Genomic DNA, 16,484 nt, shown 5'->3' on the forward strand with positions numbered 1-16,484 from the left:
ACCAATCAGAAACCTAGCAATTATGGATAACCCAACACGAGGCATTTTTAGAGGGGTAAGATCAGGCAGGCTACAGCCTGATTTCAGCATTTTCAGGAATGACCGACAATATGCGCCTTAAATTCTTGTAGAATTCTTGCCGCAAGAGTCTGCGGTTGGGATAAACCAGTGGGCTCATCTGAATGCAGGTTAGACAAAATCACCGACCATGAGTGACCCCCTTAGTATCGCCACCGGCCTCATAGCTTTGATTCAAGTAACGGCCAAGGCGACTGAGTATCTTAAGGATGTTAAAGATGGCGGCAAAGAACGAACGAAGCTGCGAGATGAGCTACGCGGTGTCACGTGTCTCTTGGAGATGATCCATGACCGCGTCGAAGAGCAGAGCGAATCCGATAATGAAGACGGTCTCAAACCTGCAGCGATAGCACTCTTAGCAGGCCCTGACGGACCTCTAGAGAGGATGAAGGCTACGATGGAAGAGGTCGTGTCAAAACTAGCACCCCAAGCTGGGTTACGCAGGCTTGCGCAACCCTTCCGGTGGCCGTTTGAGAAGAAGGATATTTTAGAGCTGTTTGGGACGATAGAGAGACTCAAGTCGCATTTCACGCTTGTCCTACAGAGTGACATATTGTAAGTCACGACTTTTAGCGATTTTATCAAGCTGCTGACAAATCCAGGACGATATCCAAGCTTACAAGTGAAAAAGTTCACCAGGTTGGCAGGCAACTCGACGACATGGACCTGGAAGGCAGACGTCAGGAGACGGAGAAGATCCTTTGCTGGATCAGCTCAACTTCCTTCCGATCCAAGCAAGCCGACGTACTGCAGAGTGTCCAGCCAGGCACCGGTAAATGGTTTCTTGAAGCTAAGGAGTACCGTGACTGGCTTTCGGGGAACGTCAATCTGCTATGGTGTCCCGGCATACGTATGACACAGACCACTCCGATACACCCTCTAATGTGATATCCTTCTGACGTAGAGTATAGCTGGTGCTGGCAAAACCCGACTGGCGTATGTCGAAAAACGATACCATGTCTTGTCGAACGACCGATTGCTAACGAGACCAGGTCCTTGGTCATAGATGCTCTCGAGACTCATCTTGATTGTTCCAATAGTCTTCTAGCATATGTCTACTGTGATAACAATAATCGCGAGTCTCAGACTCAATCAGCGATAGTTTCCAGTCTTTTGGAATACATTCTTCAACGAACAAGCCATCCACATCTGCCTGAAGTGGTCAGGTCGCTTTACGCAAAGCACGCCCAGAAAGGAACTCGTCCCACGACTAAGCAACTTTCCGAAGTCTTCACTAAGCTCTTCTCATCATGCAACAATGTTTTTATCGTCATAGATGCTCTTGATGAATGCGCGTCCTCGGACATGGTGGCTTTGGAACTAGTCAGTGCTCTTCAGGCGCTCGGCGATAATGTTCGGCTTTTACTCACGTCACGCACCTCGACGAACTTCGAGGGCTTCTTCAAAGATGCCGTACGTATAGAAATTACGGCCAAGGACGAGGACGTACGGCTGTATTTGGAGAGAAGGATTCCGAAGCATTCCAGGCTGGCGAAGCACATTCGTGCTGATCCGAAACTACAGGACGATATCATCACAAGCATCGCCGAGAGTGCTCAAGGAATGTGAGTAATTATCAAAATTTGATATCGTAAACTGATTGACTACTGATATTCGCTTTCAAGGTTTCTTCTGGCGACGCTCAACTTGGACTTTCTCTCCCGCAAGCTCACGCGTCGAGATGTTCGCTCTTCCCTGTCAATCTTGCCCAAGACGCTCGACGCAACATATGAGCAAGCACTCGAGAGAATTCGTACTCAGGCTGAAGAAGATGTTGAACTAGCCGAGACTATCATCTTGTGGATCCTCTGTGCCCGACGGCCGCTGGGTGTTCATGAGCTTCAGCATATGTATGCCGTCCACCTCCTTACCCGTGATGAGCATGAAGACGAGGAGATGATAATGCTTGAGGATGACGACCTGCCACCCGAGGATATTGTCACCGGTGTTTGTGGTAGTTTTATCGTAGTCGACAGCACTTCCAAGACAACCAGGCTGGTCCATTACACGGCACAAGACTATCTTAGCCGCACACTCGGAGAACATCTGGATAAGACGCGACTGGAACTCACCAGAATCAGCTTGGAATACCTGCAGCTTCTCAACTTTCAGGAAGGGCCTGCCTTATCGGACAGCGCGATGGCGGAGCGATTGGCCAACTTCACATTTCTGGACTACGCTGCGAGATACTGGGGAGCTGAACTCGAAGGGTTGCGAATCGAGGATTTCTGGGGATCCGTCGATCGCTTTTTGTCAAACGAAGTTGCCGTCAGCGTAGCAAGTCAGATCTGGAGTCTGCCTCGTTACAGATACGCAAATTGGAGCAACGAGTTCCCGAAAGGTGTCCCCGCAATAGTCCTCGCGGCTTCGTTCCAAACACCGAACGTTCTGGAAAGACTCGTGGGGCAAGGAAAAGACATAGAAGGCCGTGGCAGCGACAAGGAAACCACGCTCATCAGATCAGCTCGCCTCGGGCACGAGGAGAACATCACGGCACTGCTACGGCTTGGGGCTGACGTCGCTGCTACTGATATCGCGGGCGAGACCGCAATCGATGTTGCGACTCTCGCTGGTAAGGCATCTGCAGTAAAAGCCCTGATTGATGGGGGTGCCAACGTAAACACGGTCCCGGGCGCGGAAGGATGGTCTCTCCTTATGTCGGCCGTTTCTAGTGGCAGTATCAAGACTGTACAGCTGCTGATAGAATCAGGAGCTAACGTTGCGACACAAACCAGCTGGGGAGAGACGGCTTTGAGTCTGGCAGCCTTGAGCGGGCAAGAGGCCATCGCGAATCTGCTCATAGACTCAGGGGCTATCCTGCCACTGAACCGTGCTGGAAGAAGGGCGACACTGCAAGCTTCGAGGAAGGGACTTTCAACTCTTGCAAGCAGATTATCATCCTTTGGAGGCGATTATGGGGCTGTGGTGGATGCTGGGATTCCACGTGAGCCCTTTGCAGCCCCACAACAGCTCGCCCAGATTGCAGAACTGGAGGAGGTACCAACTGCAGGGATGACAGATTCCGAAATTGGTTTCAGTCTCGAACTTGCTCTAGACGGGTTCTCATACCAAAGAGGGTTCCATCGAAGGTACGACATTGCGGAAAGGTTGGGTAAAGGGCACTTCGCGGAAGTGTTTTTCTGCGCCAGGAAGACGACAGGCGTTTGCTACGCAGTAAAGATATTTACCATTGATACAAATACGGGATGGACAGCCGTCGATAACAACACCAGCACTGGCGCCCCGCCTCAAGAAATCCGAGCCCTCACTAGTTTGAGGCACCCGCATATGGTTAATTTGGTGGAAGTTTTGGTGTCAGATGCTATGGATCAGCTTTGCCTGGTTTTGGAGCTCGCGCCGCAGGGAGAACTCTTCAACTTTTTGATTATGAAGCAGAAGTTGACTGAAGAAAAAACACGGTGTCTTTTTCATCAGCTCCTTTCTGCTCTAGAATATATTGTAAGTACACTTGTAACTTCCTCGCGCACAACATGCAGAATACTTGCTGAATAAGGACATTCTGCAGCATAAGGAAGGATGGATTCATCGAGATATAAAGCCTGAGAACATTCTCATGCAAAGTGAGAATAGTATAAAGCTTGCGGACTTCGGCCTGGCGGTGAATCTTTCAAGTCGGCCAGAGCAGATGGATGACACCCTTTGCGGAACGCCGAGCTGTAAGCTTCTTCATGTGCCCCCACTTCTTGAGAGCTCTATAGATCGCTAAACAGTTCCGATAGATGTTGCCCCTGAGATACTTGCGGAAAGCCGTTATAGACGATACAGCTACCCTGTTGACGTTTGGTCTACTGGGGTGGTACTCTATATTTGCCTATGCGGATTTCCCCCCTTCTCAGACGAGCTCTACAGCAAAGACTTTCCATACACCTTATCGCAGCAGATTAAATCGGGACGCTTTGACTACCCTTCACCTTATTGGGACTCTGTAGGAGATATAGCTCTTGATCTTATAGACTCTATGCTGGTCGTCAACCCAGAACAGAGATATAGAGTAGAACAGTGTTTGAGTCATCCCTGGATGCTGGTGCCAGACATCTAAGAAGGCGATTTAGGCTCTGCTCTTATGCCTAATTCTTTTAGTGTTTAAGATGTTGCTTAATTTACCCTTCAAGTCACCTATCTCATAATCAAAAAGAAGACTACTTAGCAGTATAACAACAATAAAAATAGGTATAATCTTTACCTTTGTAACCTAACCATCTATTTTATTTTATTTTATAAATTCTGTAATATAGCTAGAGGCTAGCTAGGTGCACTATCTACATACCCTAGTTATAAAGTGGCTAACTAAGCTAACTATTTTGTGTTTATCTTATAACTATAAACCTAAGGGCTTTAGTTTTGTCCTTTAGCTTTATTACATATAGATTTTACCAGTATGGGTTGAAGCGTGTAAAACTCCCTGTCGTTCCTGTTGGTCTGAAAGGTTGTCCGTCCGCACAACATTTGACATATGATCACCTTCCATCTTAATTCGTGCATGGCTATCAGCCAGTACTATCTCAGCACGTTAGACAGGCCAGGCATAGCGCGAAGAGGTAAATGTAGGAACACGAAATGAACCGTATACCTCTTTCCTATCACTTTATTAACAGTACCTTCAGACTAATTTGATGGACCCTTGGTTTAGTCCATTTGAGAGAAGCTTTCTGCCTGAAAAGGAGGCTGGCATGAGGATGGGATTATGCTGAGAAAGGTGCTATGCGTGACCCATGGAGCACATTTCATGTATCTTCAGTTTGGCAACTCTTAGGTGAGTCCTTTTGAACCTATTTTTAGGCATATTAACTATCCGCAGCTTCAAAGGCATCGTTTGCCTGTCTACTCTTTTTGCGGCCATTACGAACTACATCCAGTCATAAGTGAACGGTCATCTCTAATAAGTTCTCCGGCTTCATACTTCACACTCAAAGAGCACCTCGTCATGTTCTCCCAGGCCGTGCTCTTCTTTCTTGCAGCCATGGCTTTCCTCTCGTCAGCTAACGCCCATTATCGGGGCCCCAGCCTCTGTGGTGTTGGGTTAGGGCTAGGGACAAAAAAGACCAAAGGGAGTAAGGTAAGGGCTAAAATAGAATAAAAGGGTAAAGTTAGAGGTAAAGGGAAAAAGTTAAAAGTCAATACTTAATAGTGGCGTATTGTAGAAATGCAAAGCATTTAACGGTAGGTTGTAAACATAAAAAAGTTTGTAACTAAATATTAAACCTCAGAGGCCAAAAATAAATAGACCAAGCTACTTAACAACAAAACCACTCTGCTCCTCTATATAAGTGCCGAAATCGGTTAATTTTGGGTACTCATTCCTGAGTTGCTTCAAATCCGCACCAAAGCCCTCGTCATTAAACCACTTGAACATAATACCAACATCTTTTATACCATGTAAAAGAAGGAAAGAGAAGAGCCTAAAGGTCGTTGGTATCGTTTGCCCGGTTTTTTGCTGGAATATCTTTTTGGCCTCGTCAAAAGTCAACTCGTCCCCTACAATCGAGATGGCCCGGCCCATATACTCGTCGGGCTTGAGAAATGCCTCAGCGGCGAAGAAGCCGATGTCAGATGTAGCGACGAGCTGCTGCCGCCGATCCTTGTCAATACCATATTTCCAAGCTGTAAGAGCGACCTTGCCTTCGAACCCGGGAACGTAATTTTCCATGAAACCCGTCGGTCGAAGAATCGTCCAGCCCATATTCCCATTTGAAGCCTTTTTGATAAGATGTTGTTCCACCTCATGCTTACTGGCAAAATGCGGGACAACGGTAGGATTTTCAAATGATTTATCGCCGCCACGGTCTACGGAGCTGTAGACGAAATGCTTGACCTCATTTTCTAGGGATTTGTCGATGAGTGCTTTGCCTTGTTGAATTTCTAATTCGACACTTTGGCCACCTGCAAGGGGATTCTGTCCATTATGAGAAAACGGTTGTGGATAACCCAATCTAACGGAGGAAACCTACTTGTACGCTGTAAACGCCCCATATTGAGTCGTTCCCTTGAGACTTCGCTACCTTCTTGGCTGTTTCAAACAGAGCCGTCGGATCATTGAGGTCTCCCTGAACCAAGGCAATTCTAGATGACTGATCACACAGCTTTCGTGCAGCAGTGGATTCCGCATTGCGGGTGACGGCAAGGATTTTGAAATCGAATTTAGTTAGAAGATTCTTGACAACAGCGTTGCCCTGTTTGCCGGTTGCGCCGGTGACAAGTATAACTCGAGACATCTTGATTGTGCGCGAAGAAACGATAGTTGATGATGAATGTTCCACAGACGTATATTATTAGCGATACGTCTTAAATACTGTCACTTTTGTCACTGGTGTATCACTTTTTGGAGTCGCTTTTTCGGAGCTCGTTAATGAACATGTCCGAATACTGTGGGGCCGGCTGTGGCGGACCTATTCGTTACAGTTCAGGTTAGGGGTCCCGGACCGCCCAACGCCACTAATTGACTTCCCGCGATCCGCGAGTCAGTAGACGCTAAGGAGCGGGCTAGATGATTGGTTATTTCAACATGTCGACAGGGCCCAGCTGGCCGTATTGATACGGCCAGTATCCACATGGCTTATCCCATTTAAGTGCTTCAAGACGAGACGACATTTTACTAGAGGCGGGGTACACCAATCAGATTTATTGCCAGACAGGCAATATCGCCAATCCACTGCTTCGTGCCAGATTTAACCCAGTTTAACACCTGGATAATAAAATAAGGTTTCTAGCCTATAGCAAAAAATGGCGTCTTGCAGCACTTGATGAGATGGATTACATGCGACTTATTACGAATCATGATGGAAAAAAATTAGTTTCTTGTTGCGCCTCTCCAATCTCACCTCGTATACATACGGAACTCAATCTAAACCTCGTCGACACCTGCTCTCTACAGCCTCGGTCAAAGTGTGTTCAATATCGACCTACGTACTAATGACAGATTTTGTTATTGCCCAACACTTTAAACATTGCATATCTTACATTTAGGCATTGCTAGAAGGCGATAGAAACTTTTCCGAAGAATTGATGACACCAAAAATGTCACGAATAATGCTGCTGACACTAGGCAGCACTACGAGTCATATTATGAAGACGAGAAAGAGTTATTGCAAAGTACGTGTGAGTCCTTGTGACAAACCTGGCACCCCTGACAACTACCTTATCACAACAGGAGTGGAACTACGGCCCAATGCAAGCCTCCAACATGCAAACGACAGGTGGGTACTATTGACAAACAACAATCATGAGCGGTTGAAAATCTCACCGAGCCCGTTTCAGTTTACAAATCAAACCCCAATCAACTTACCTTGCTAGGTTTGGTCGCAAAGCTACGGAAGGCAGTAGTCACATCAGAAAGCCCATTCCATTTAGGTATAAGTATAGGCCGTCCTTCATTCTCACTATATCTATAAAAGCACTCACTCACCACTTGTTCTCCTAAAAACTTCAGATCCTCTAGGACTTCAAACAATAATTCTCACTGAATCCGCGAAATTAATTTCAAATTTCATTACAACATGTCTCGATACGCCCCCTTATATGCTGAACCCAAGGGCCCTGGAGATGCTCGACCCACAGCTATGCAAATTGTGGAGGATGAAGGACTCATCGGCAAGCTCACCGGAAAAGTCGCTCTCGTGACTGGTGCCAACTCGGGCATTGGTCTTGAGACAGCTCGCGCTCTCCACGCCACAGGGGCTACTCTATTCATTACAGCTAGGGATTCGACGAAAGCTCAGAAAGCCATCGACGACATCTTGGCAGGTTCTGAAGGCAAGAGCGGTGCACCTATCCATGCACTCGAGTTACGCTTGGATTCTTTCAAGTCTATCCGCGCGGCCGCCAAGAATTTCCTCAATCAGACCGACAAGCTCAATCTACTCATCCTGAACGCCGGTGTTATGTGTACGCCGGAAGGAAAGACTGAAGACGGTTTCGAGCTTCAATTTGGCACCAATCACTTGGGCCACTTCTTGCTTTTCCAGTTACTAAAGCCTGCTCTTCTCAACGGTGCAACGCTTTCGTTTCTATCTCGTGTGGTTGTTGTCTCTTCGATCGCTCATAACGATAGTGGTATTCGTTTCCACGACCTCAACTTCGAAAAGGAGCCGTACGACCCCTGGCTCAGCTATGGGCAATCCAAGACGGCAAACATATACCTTGCGAATGAAATTGAACGGCGTTACGGCTCAGAAGGATTACATGGTCTTTCCCTGCACCCAGGCGTTATATTTACCAACCTGGTAAGGCATATGGACACAACTGCTTGGGTTGAATCGATGACGGAGGCAGCGAAAAACGAACTTAAGAGTGTGCCCCAGGGAGCGGCAACAACAATCTACGCCGCTTTAAGTAAGGAGTGGGAGGGTCGAGGCGGAAAGTATCTTAACAACTGTGCTGTTGAGCCTCTTATTCCGGCCGGCAAGAAGTGGCAGGAAGGCGTAACTGGGCATGCTACCTGGGCTTACGACGAGGCTAGCGCTAACAAGCTTTGGCATGAGTCGATTAAGTTGACAGGCTCGTCTGAGGAATAGATTAGAAGCTACTACTGATAAGTATTTGAATGGGGCGAGGTTCAACCCACGCGGCCCAGCGGACATGTAGACAGCAGGGCCACTTTACCCCTAGCTGCATCAACATCCTGTCTTTTCCTTAGTCATCAGCATTCATTTAGGTCTGATCAGAGCGGATTAAGCCTGATCAGAAAGAGGCGAACATCACCGCATCAATGCACCTTTCTTTGTGTAACTTGAGGATCTTCTACGAATTCACTTGTGCGCGCGCGACTGTCTGTTCAGAATAGGCCTAATCAGGCCTATCTCCAACCAAAAAAAATTGACGCTTCTGTCGCTCTGCAGACGGGAAGTCACTTTATGGTATATTATGCGACTGGCAGAATTGATAATTCAGAATTCTAAACTTACCGACCGCATACAAGAACTAGCATTAGCACAACTTGGGCCGTAGATTGATCCTATACATTGATTTTTAATTAGGCCTCATCATATGCTAAAGCGCTACGAGTTGCCGCCTTGGTTAATGTCACCGACCCAAAGATAAAATCGCTGGGCCACTTTAAAGCGTCGTCCCACTTGTCTCCCAGAACCTCCCTGGTTTGTCTCAACAATTCGCCTGGCCACTCTCTCATGCACCAATGGTCCTTGTAAAAACTCATTAACACGGGAAAGTGAGCCAGGATGAAGAGCGCTACTTCATGCTGCGCCAAGCACAAGTCTAGAAAGGTCTGGTGTACCTCGAGTCCCCAGCCCCAAATCACCTGAGCAGGTTCAAGGAATCCCGGGTTATCTAAGAGGAATGCAATTCGGCAGAATAATGTTTCGACGGCATGGAAGCATACTGCTCTCTCTCTCCTATCGCACTGACGTTCTATGCATTCCCAAAGAGTTGCAAGCTGTGGAAATCTTATTTCAAGATCCTGCAAAACGTCTTGGTGATTGATATCGCAATTATTCAGAAGCCACGATTCCGAGACAGCTGAAGCAGGAAAGGTTTGCTTCACAAACATTGCAGTAGACCTACTCAACTGTAGTGCCTGTAAAAGCTCCTTAACCGTGCTGAATTGTGTTTGTAAAGAGCGGATGCGAGCAGGACGTAAAAGAGGTTCTGCTACCGCATACATTGAGGTGAAAGCGGAGAAGCCAAGTAAAGCTCGATGCTGCACTTGGTCAAAGGATTGGAATTGCGTCTTGGCTCGGGTGATTGCAGCCTGCTGGTGTGCGACGGCTCTCGTATACCACTTAGACTGGGATTGGTCTTCACTGTAAAGCTGGAGGGCTGTAAGACTAAGAATCCCATTCAACAAGTAATGGTGAGAAAATCCTAAGCGGACAAGGTCGTATTGCAGATGTCTCGTGGTATCCGACATGCCGCCCGTGATCGGATGCCTGTGCCAGTGCTCTAGCAGCTCAAGATCAGCCAGGCTGTCCTCGTTAAGTGGCGTAATCGTTAAGCTAGGGGACGAAAAGCTGCATGAGATATTCGCCCGCTCGCACTGACGGCATTGAGGATGGACCTCGTTGCACTACAGGGGTGAAATGTGAGCGTCAACGTGACGAGTAGCGGCCATAAGGAGACTGGCTTGTCATACCTTGGCGTGCCGCTCCTTGCATTGCACACAGCCTTCTCGGGACTTGGTATGTGCTTTTCGCCTTCTGGCCATTTCTGTCATAGATATTTATGTTACAGAGTGGTGTGTGGAGGTCGTGTTTGTTACCAATTAAGGTCTAGAGTCAAATTGCCGTATAGATACGGTGAAGTGCAGGCCCTCCTTTTATAACGACTTTGAACTAGCAAATAGGCATGACTCGTTAGCGCATACTACGCTATCAGGCTAGTTTTTCACCCCTAATAGGTATCCCTGGCCGTGCTCCTCGATTATGTCAGCAGTAGAATCTTAGGTTTATCAGGTACTCGAGAATAATTCTTATCCCCTGACATCTTGACTGATTACGAATCATGAGGGCTAACTCAAAAGTTGCCAAGCCCGTTAGGTTTCGACATGAAACTACAAAAAAGAGCGTTTTGTTTCTTCTGACAGGTGTCCCCTTAGCTAAGCAGGTCTCTAGCCACAACTGGGTCTGTACATGACGAGGAGCCCAAAAACAGCTCCTGAAAATAACGCAAACGACGTCTTGATCCGAGTTGGATTCTATTCGGGGTAGATTCCGTTCATAGAACTCAGAATACTTGACTGTGAAATTGCCGGTGGATCCCTGCGATCTAATTGGTTTAGGATATCTAGTGTTAGGCCGGGATTTCACCGGTAATCAGCAAGAGTGAGAGCTCTGGCGATAAGCGATAATATCAACAGTTGGACTGCCCATCCGGTGGGTCCCGGTCCCGGAATAGCATATTGCCGAACCCCGCCCACCACACAACTACCTTAGGCAGCCACGTTAATCTCGACTTCATTTTCTCCATCCACATTCTTCTCCAGCGTCTCGGCCTCCCTTCCTCTCCAACCTTCGTCTTGCGCGCGCGCGCGCTCACATTGGATAGACCCGTCCCCCGTCGCCCCGACCATTCAACTGCTTTTGGCTGCTTGCCCGACTCATTGCGCGAGTAGGACTGGAATCCCGTCGGAACTCATCCAATCCGTCGCCGTCGCGGCTTCGCGCTTGGATCTGTCACCCGTCGGCCTGGTCATTCTACTGCTCGCGCAAGAGCCCCCAACGCAACCCGAGCAGGGTCGGGATCACGCCGGAACCCGTCTTGTCTACAGTAAGCCTGCGAAGGACTCCCAGGAAAAGGGAGCAAGGGGCGACGCCATGACCACGGTGAGTATTAACCCTCCTAGTGCCTATCTGCTACGTCCTCTGCGTGCCCATCTAGAAACTTAATAAAAGCGAATGCAACATGTCGTCCAGCGAGGACCTGCGCTTTGTCCACGAGGTCTTTGCAGTGTGTGAAGATCAACATGGACGACCGCCCAGCTTTATTGACCAGCCCTTCAAATTTGACGCCATGTATAAGTCGGCATCATCAATCCTCTTCCGTCTTAGTGTCTCCATTACCGACAGCACATCCAAAACCATTATATATCTGCAGATCACACCTGACCGTATCGCCTTGCTGCGTAACACGACTTGCGACACGAGCGACACGAGTAACCGAAGCCCGCCTTGCCTCGAGCAAGTCCGTCAGCGACTGGGCGGCAGTCGCTTCGTAACCCGCCTCCAACTCCAGCTGCACAGCGGCATCCATACCCAGCTCGTCGTGCCGACCGGTTTCACGATCGACACGGCCGCCGGCAGCCCGTCGCGGCGTACCTTTGACTCTGCCACCTCGCTCGCAAACGCTTCGATGTTTTCCCTATACATTCCGCACAATGTCTTACCGATGATGAAGTTTCGAGCTTTCACCGAGGCTGTTCGGCAGTTTCCGACTCTGACGGCTGCTCAGCGTCAGGCGTATGAGCGGATGGTGGACCTGCGCAGGCTGTATCATGGCAAAGGTGGCATTGTGTTCATACCTGAGGACCAAAACGGTGGTCCTTTGTCAGATAGGGACCACAAAAGATCTACCACACCAGCCACGACCGAGTCGTACGCCACCACGGTTCCCTTTGACACTCCCCCACGTTACCAAGATTCACCCCCGCGGTACGACGAATGCCTGAGTAAGGGACAGCAGTCGAAGGCCAGGTCAAACGCCGCAGCGATATCTGTCGAAAGTCCCGGCGGCGACTGTACCCTGCCCGAGTATGACGACACCGAATGGCGGCATGGTGTGTTGAAAGCCACGAAACGCGTGCTGCACTGCGGGAGCGAAGATGTCGATTTACACCCAACTTCCAAAAGAAAACATTCATGTGCCATTGGTTGCACAACAACGGCGTCAACAAAAAACATCCAACGCCCAGAGAGGGTATCGCGATCCCGACTTGCAGATGCGGACTGCTCCGACAGCAGGTTGGAATTTCTGCTTGAACGGCAACGCCAACAAATTGAACGGCTACAAGAAGATATTGAAGGACTTCAGAGGCGGAATAAAGAGCTCGAGGCACAGCATGATGAGCTGGAGGAAAACTGCTGTGACTTGGAGCACCGTCAAGTGAATACCGAGGAGACCATCGAGTCTCTACTCATCCACACTGGCGAGCTTGACGACGAGTGCGAGAAGCTTGGGAAACAAGTGCCAGACATTTGTGATGAGATGGAGGACTGGATGAAGGATAATATGGGAGACAGGATGAAAGAGTACATTGGCAACTGGCTCGAGGAGAACATGGCGGAAACCATAAATGCATACATCAACGACCAGGTTGCGGCTCAAATAGCTCAAGTGAAGACGAAGATGCGCAAAGCCCTTCAAGACTAGGTACTGCTGCTGTTTGGATGCCCGTATCTGCTTGCCTTTCTATCAGTGGCACATATGTGCAGGTGATCCTGCTGCCACCACAGTGAGGACTAACGTTACTCGCTGTATAAGCAACTCTGCTTCTTCTTTTAAGCACATACAACTATGCCCATTGGAAAACTCAGGATCCCATCCGCTCTCCTATAGATAAGCTAATGAGGGCCGGATTAGTAGTGGGAGAGCGCAACAATGACTAATCATGCCAAATGGAACCATGGTCCTGTTACTGCCGCCTCATACCTGCCACCAACACTCCATTCCCTCCCCATCGCTTTCTTCTGTTCCTCGCTCTCTATCAATGCCTCAACAGGCCTCTTCAATCGGGCCTGAACGAGCTTCCTCTACTATAGCACTAGGACGCGGAATTAGGTCAGATAAGTTCAAGGGCCAGCCTTCGGCTAGCGATCAGCTGTCTTGGAAGCAACGAGCCCAAGCCGCCCTTGCGAAGATATCCGAGACGCCATTACAGGACCACGCCTAAGTTGCACCAAAGACAGAATCTCATTGTTGTCGAGTATAAGAGTAGTGGCTGAAGTGAGAGTGCTTTTGCAAGCCGGGTTATCTTTTGGTAACATTCGCCGTCGCTTCCTGGGAGCCGCTTATTGCCAGCAAGCAATTCGTTTGAGACCTCCTGGCCTCCATGACCGTCGATCAAGTATTTTACGCCCGCCTCTTCGTTTCGCTGCATGTCGTCACCGAGCGTAGGTCGCTGTCACCTTCAATCCTTAATCTCGCGGCTGTTTGCCAGTTGCATTCACGGGCCCTTGAAACGTCAACAGACGGGTTTTATTACGCATTGCAACATTGGGACGACTTACCTAATGGCAACGATCATTTCCACTTCCAAACTAGTAAATTCTGTCTCTAGTTCTCCCCAAGGTACCCATGCTGGTACTAACCTTAAGGGATAGCACCATGAAAGAACAGCATCTCGCATCATGTCAGATAATAACCAACTCCAACATCCCCCCCGTCCCTTGCCGGTTCCTCTCCATGTTCCGCTCGTCTTCCAATACCAAAATGCACAGGTCCAACCCTTTCAATATGGCACAATGGTCCTCTTTCAATGCCGGCGGGATCGCCAACCAAACAGGAATGCCCTTGCAAGTCTACACACCTCGGCAAAGCGTGGGGCATGTACTGGGGAGCTGGGACCTGAAGTTTGAGAACGGCCAAGGCCAGGTGTTCTTCAGACCCGGACTACACAGCATTGCCTACTTTGTGGATAAAGCCAAACTCCTGAGCGGCGTCGGATGGGTCATTGAGCAAGGTAAACTCAAGAACCTGAGCATCATGTTTCTCCTGCTCGACATCAACTTTGGCAAGCACATCATCACCATCGGAGAGAGATTCTGCATTTGCTTATGAATAAGACCAAAGACCGATTTCCCATGGTCACAGCTTTGCTGGCAGGAGGAAACCCAAATTCTCTTCAGCTGGGCAAATCTGTGCTTGTGCCTATGAAGTCTTTCCATGGCGCGGTCACCTCCTCGGACTGTATGACGGCGCTTTTGGGTTTGGAACCCAAACAACTTGTTATTAGAGGATATCTTTAGGGCCTTTCAATGAGGGGCATCGCTCATATCACTGTCTTTGTATCTTTGGGTTGCAGGTGGACAATGAAGAGACTTTGTTTGTGTCAGCCCATAGGGGCTTTGTGCTGGGCATAAGCAAGTTAGCGCGCACGGTAGCCATTGTCGAGCCAGCTGACAACAGCGAACACAAACAAATCTAAAAAACAATGAATGATCCCTCACAAGTCTTCATTTGAACTTTATACTGTAATTTGTGATAATCAGCTAATTCAGAAATGCCTCCCGCCCATCCGCTTAATGAGTGAAAATGAACAAAGTACAACCATCTTACTACCTAAAATATTGGAGACAATTTGAGTAAAACAAGATGAGACGTTGAATCAATCTGCAATTAGGAGTACTACATTTATGGAGTTCTGTACTATAAGCTTGCAGTAGACGTCGAAAATATCCCGCAGAATAAGGTTAGAGCTAGATCCTTGCCCATGACGCAAGATGCTCAACCAAAACTCCATGTCCGGCTTCCGGAATGTGGGTCCCAACTGCAACTTTGCTTTTCCACATTCCGTCTTTGGTCGGAGCTTCCCCAAAGGCGGGGAAACTGAAGCCGAGGTCGAACTAATGAGGCCAATTGTAGCACAGATATCGTTGATTTCAAATCTTCCCCTCTCTCAACAATAATCATCCAGCATACCAATATCTTGCCGTCAATTGTTCTCATTGCCAACAGCATCAATTCCTCTTCAAACCTCTCGATATCAACTAAATACAGTCTCTGACTTCTCTCAATCCGTTAATATGGTCAAAGTTGGCGACTCCCTGCCTTCCGGCACCAAATTCACGTAAGCCCCTTGCTTTAACCTATTGAGGACATATAACTAAAAATAAACCTCCAAGCTACGTCCCGTACGACCCTTCGACCGAATCCCTCACAGCCTGCGGCCTCCCGATAGCCTACGACGCCTCCGCTGAATGGGCCAATAAGAAGGTCGTCCTCTTCGCGGTCCCCGGCGCCTTCACCCCGGGCTGCTCCGCCCGCCATCTCCCCGGATACATTGAAAAGCGCAAGGATCTCCTCGCCAAGGGTGTCGACATCGTCGCTTGCATCGCTTACAACGACGCCTTCGTCATGAGCGCCTGGAGCAAGGCGAACAACGTCAAGAACAGCCCCGAGGAAATCCTGTTCCTCAGCGACGGCGAGCTGGCATTCAGCAAGCAAATCGGCTGGACTCTGGGTGAGCGATGCGCGCGGTATGCGCTCGTCATTGACAACGGAAAAATCGTCTATGCGGAGAAGGAGGAGGTTCCGAAGGAAGTCAGTGTTAGCGGTGTCGATGCTGTCCTCGCGAAGTTGTAGATGGACTAGGCATAAATTTGGAGAAATGGGATTCAAATAGCAATAAGGAGAGTAAAGAAGAGAGAAATCGAGGTAAATAAATATGTATTAAGTGTGAGTAACATCTCTTTTTTTTGTATGTCTAAGTGCATGTAACTTTTTGATGTTTGCTTTAGCCTACTTAGCTACTATGTATCTAATCTTTTGTAAAGCAAAGGCTCAACTACTTATGCTGAAAATGTAAAAAATAACATACACCTAGAGATAAAGCTTTATAAGTTATATTTAATGTAGTTAACTGTTTTAAAGAGACTGGTGTAGATTATATTATAGTCGTTAGTCACAAAACAAAATATAGTAATAGTTTTTAGTAGTGTTGCTGTAGTTGCTTGATTAGTATTGCTACTAAGTTAGTATTGCTGCTAATGTAAAATACGCTAAAGGCTGAGAAATACTATGTTTCCTTCCTTTTTCTTTAGCTGAATTCAGCTTAGCAGGCATTGTCTTTTAAGATGCTTTAGTTCTTTACAATAGCAGTATAGGCTATCCTAGTTTTGTAAGGACATTTACACCTCTATCTTAATGTTAACTTAGATCTATTCATTGCTGCTACAACTGCCCTTCTATGCCTGTATATACAGATATCTTTACATAATCTC

The 16,484-nt window shown here is 48.0% G+C and overlaps 5 protein-coding genes across 5 annotated transcripts; all 5 read left to right on the forward strand.

Moving 5' to 3' along the window:
- Positions 1–208: 208 nt before the first annotated feature.
- On the forward strand, positions 209–4,138 carry EsH8_X_000051 (uncharacterized protein; the record flags this gene model as incomplete). Its single annotated transcript, XM_083274139.1, has 7 exons — positions 209–633; positions 681–928; positions 990–1,014; positions 1,071–1,643; positions 1,704–3,537; positions 3,605–3,755; positions 3,819–4,138. 7 exons carry the CDS (start codon positions 209–211, stop codon positions 4,136–4,138), a joined length of 3,576 nt encoding a protein of 1,191 aa, XP_083119531.1.
- A 3,454-nt stretch (positions 4,139–7,592) lies between these two features.
- EsH8_X_000052 (uncharacterized protein) lies at positions 7,593–8,609 on the forward strand (the record flags this gene model as incomplete). The annotated part of the gene is made up of 1 exon (XM_083274140.1): positions 7,593–8,609. One exon carries the CDS (start codon positions 7,593–7,595, stop codon positions 8,607–8,609), a length of 1,017 nt encoding a protein of 338 aa, XP_083119532.1.
- A 2,842-nt stretch (positions 8,610–11,451) lies between these two features.
- EsH8_X_000053 (uncharacterized protein) lies at positions 11,452–12,915 on the forward strand (the record flags this gene model as incomplete). The annotated part of the gene is made up of 1 exon (XM_083274141.1): positions 11,452–12,915. One exon carries the CDS (start codon positions 11,452–11,454, stop codon positions 12,913–12,915), a length of 1,464 nt encoding a protein of 487 aa, XP_083119533.1.
- A 1,059-nt stretch (positions 12,916–13,974) lies between these two features.
- Positions 13,975–14,322, forward strand: EsH8_X_000054 (uncharacterized protein; the record flags this gene model as incomplete). The annotated part of the gene is made up of 1 exon (XM_083274142.1): positions 13,975–14,322. One exon carries the CDS (start codon positions 13,975–13,977, stop codon positions 14,320–14,322), a length of 348 nt encoding a protein of 115 aa, XP_083119534.1.
- A 965-nt stretch (positions 14,323–15,287) lies between these two features.
- EsH8_X_000055 (peroxiredoxin family protein) lies at positions 15,288–15,846 on the forward strand (the record flags this gene model as incomplete). The annotated part of the gene is made up of 2 exons (XM_083274143.1): positions 15,288–15,331; positions 15,387–15,846. The coding sequence occupies 2 exons, from the start codon at positions 15,288–15,290 to the stop codon at positions 15,844–15,846; spliced, it is 504 nt and encodes a 167-aa protein (XP_083119535.1).
- Between the last annotated feature and the right edge of the window lie 638 nt (positions 15,847–16,484).

Source organism: Colletotrichum jinshuiense, chromosome 10 (genome assembly GCF_051148585.1).
Source record: "Colletotrichum jinshuiense chromosome 10, complete sequence".
NCBI classification, from domain to species: Eukaryota; Fungi; Ascomycota; class Sordariomycetes; order Glomerellales; family Glomerellaceae; genus Colletotrichum; species Colletotrichum jinshuiense.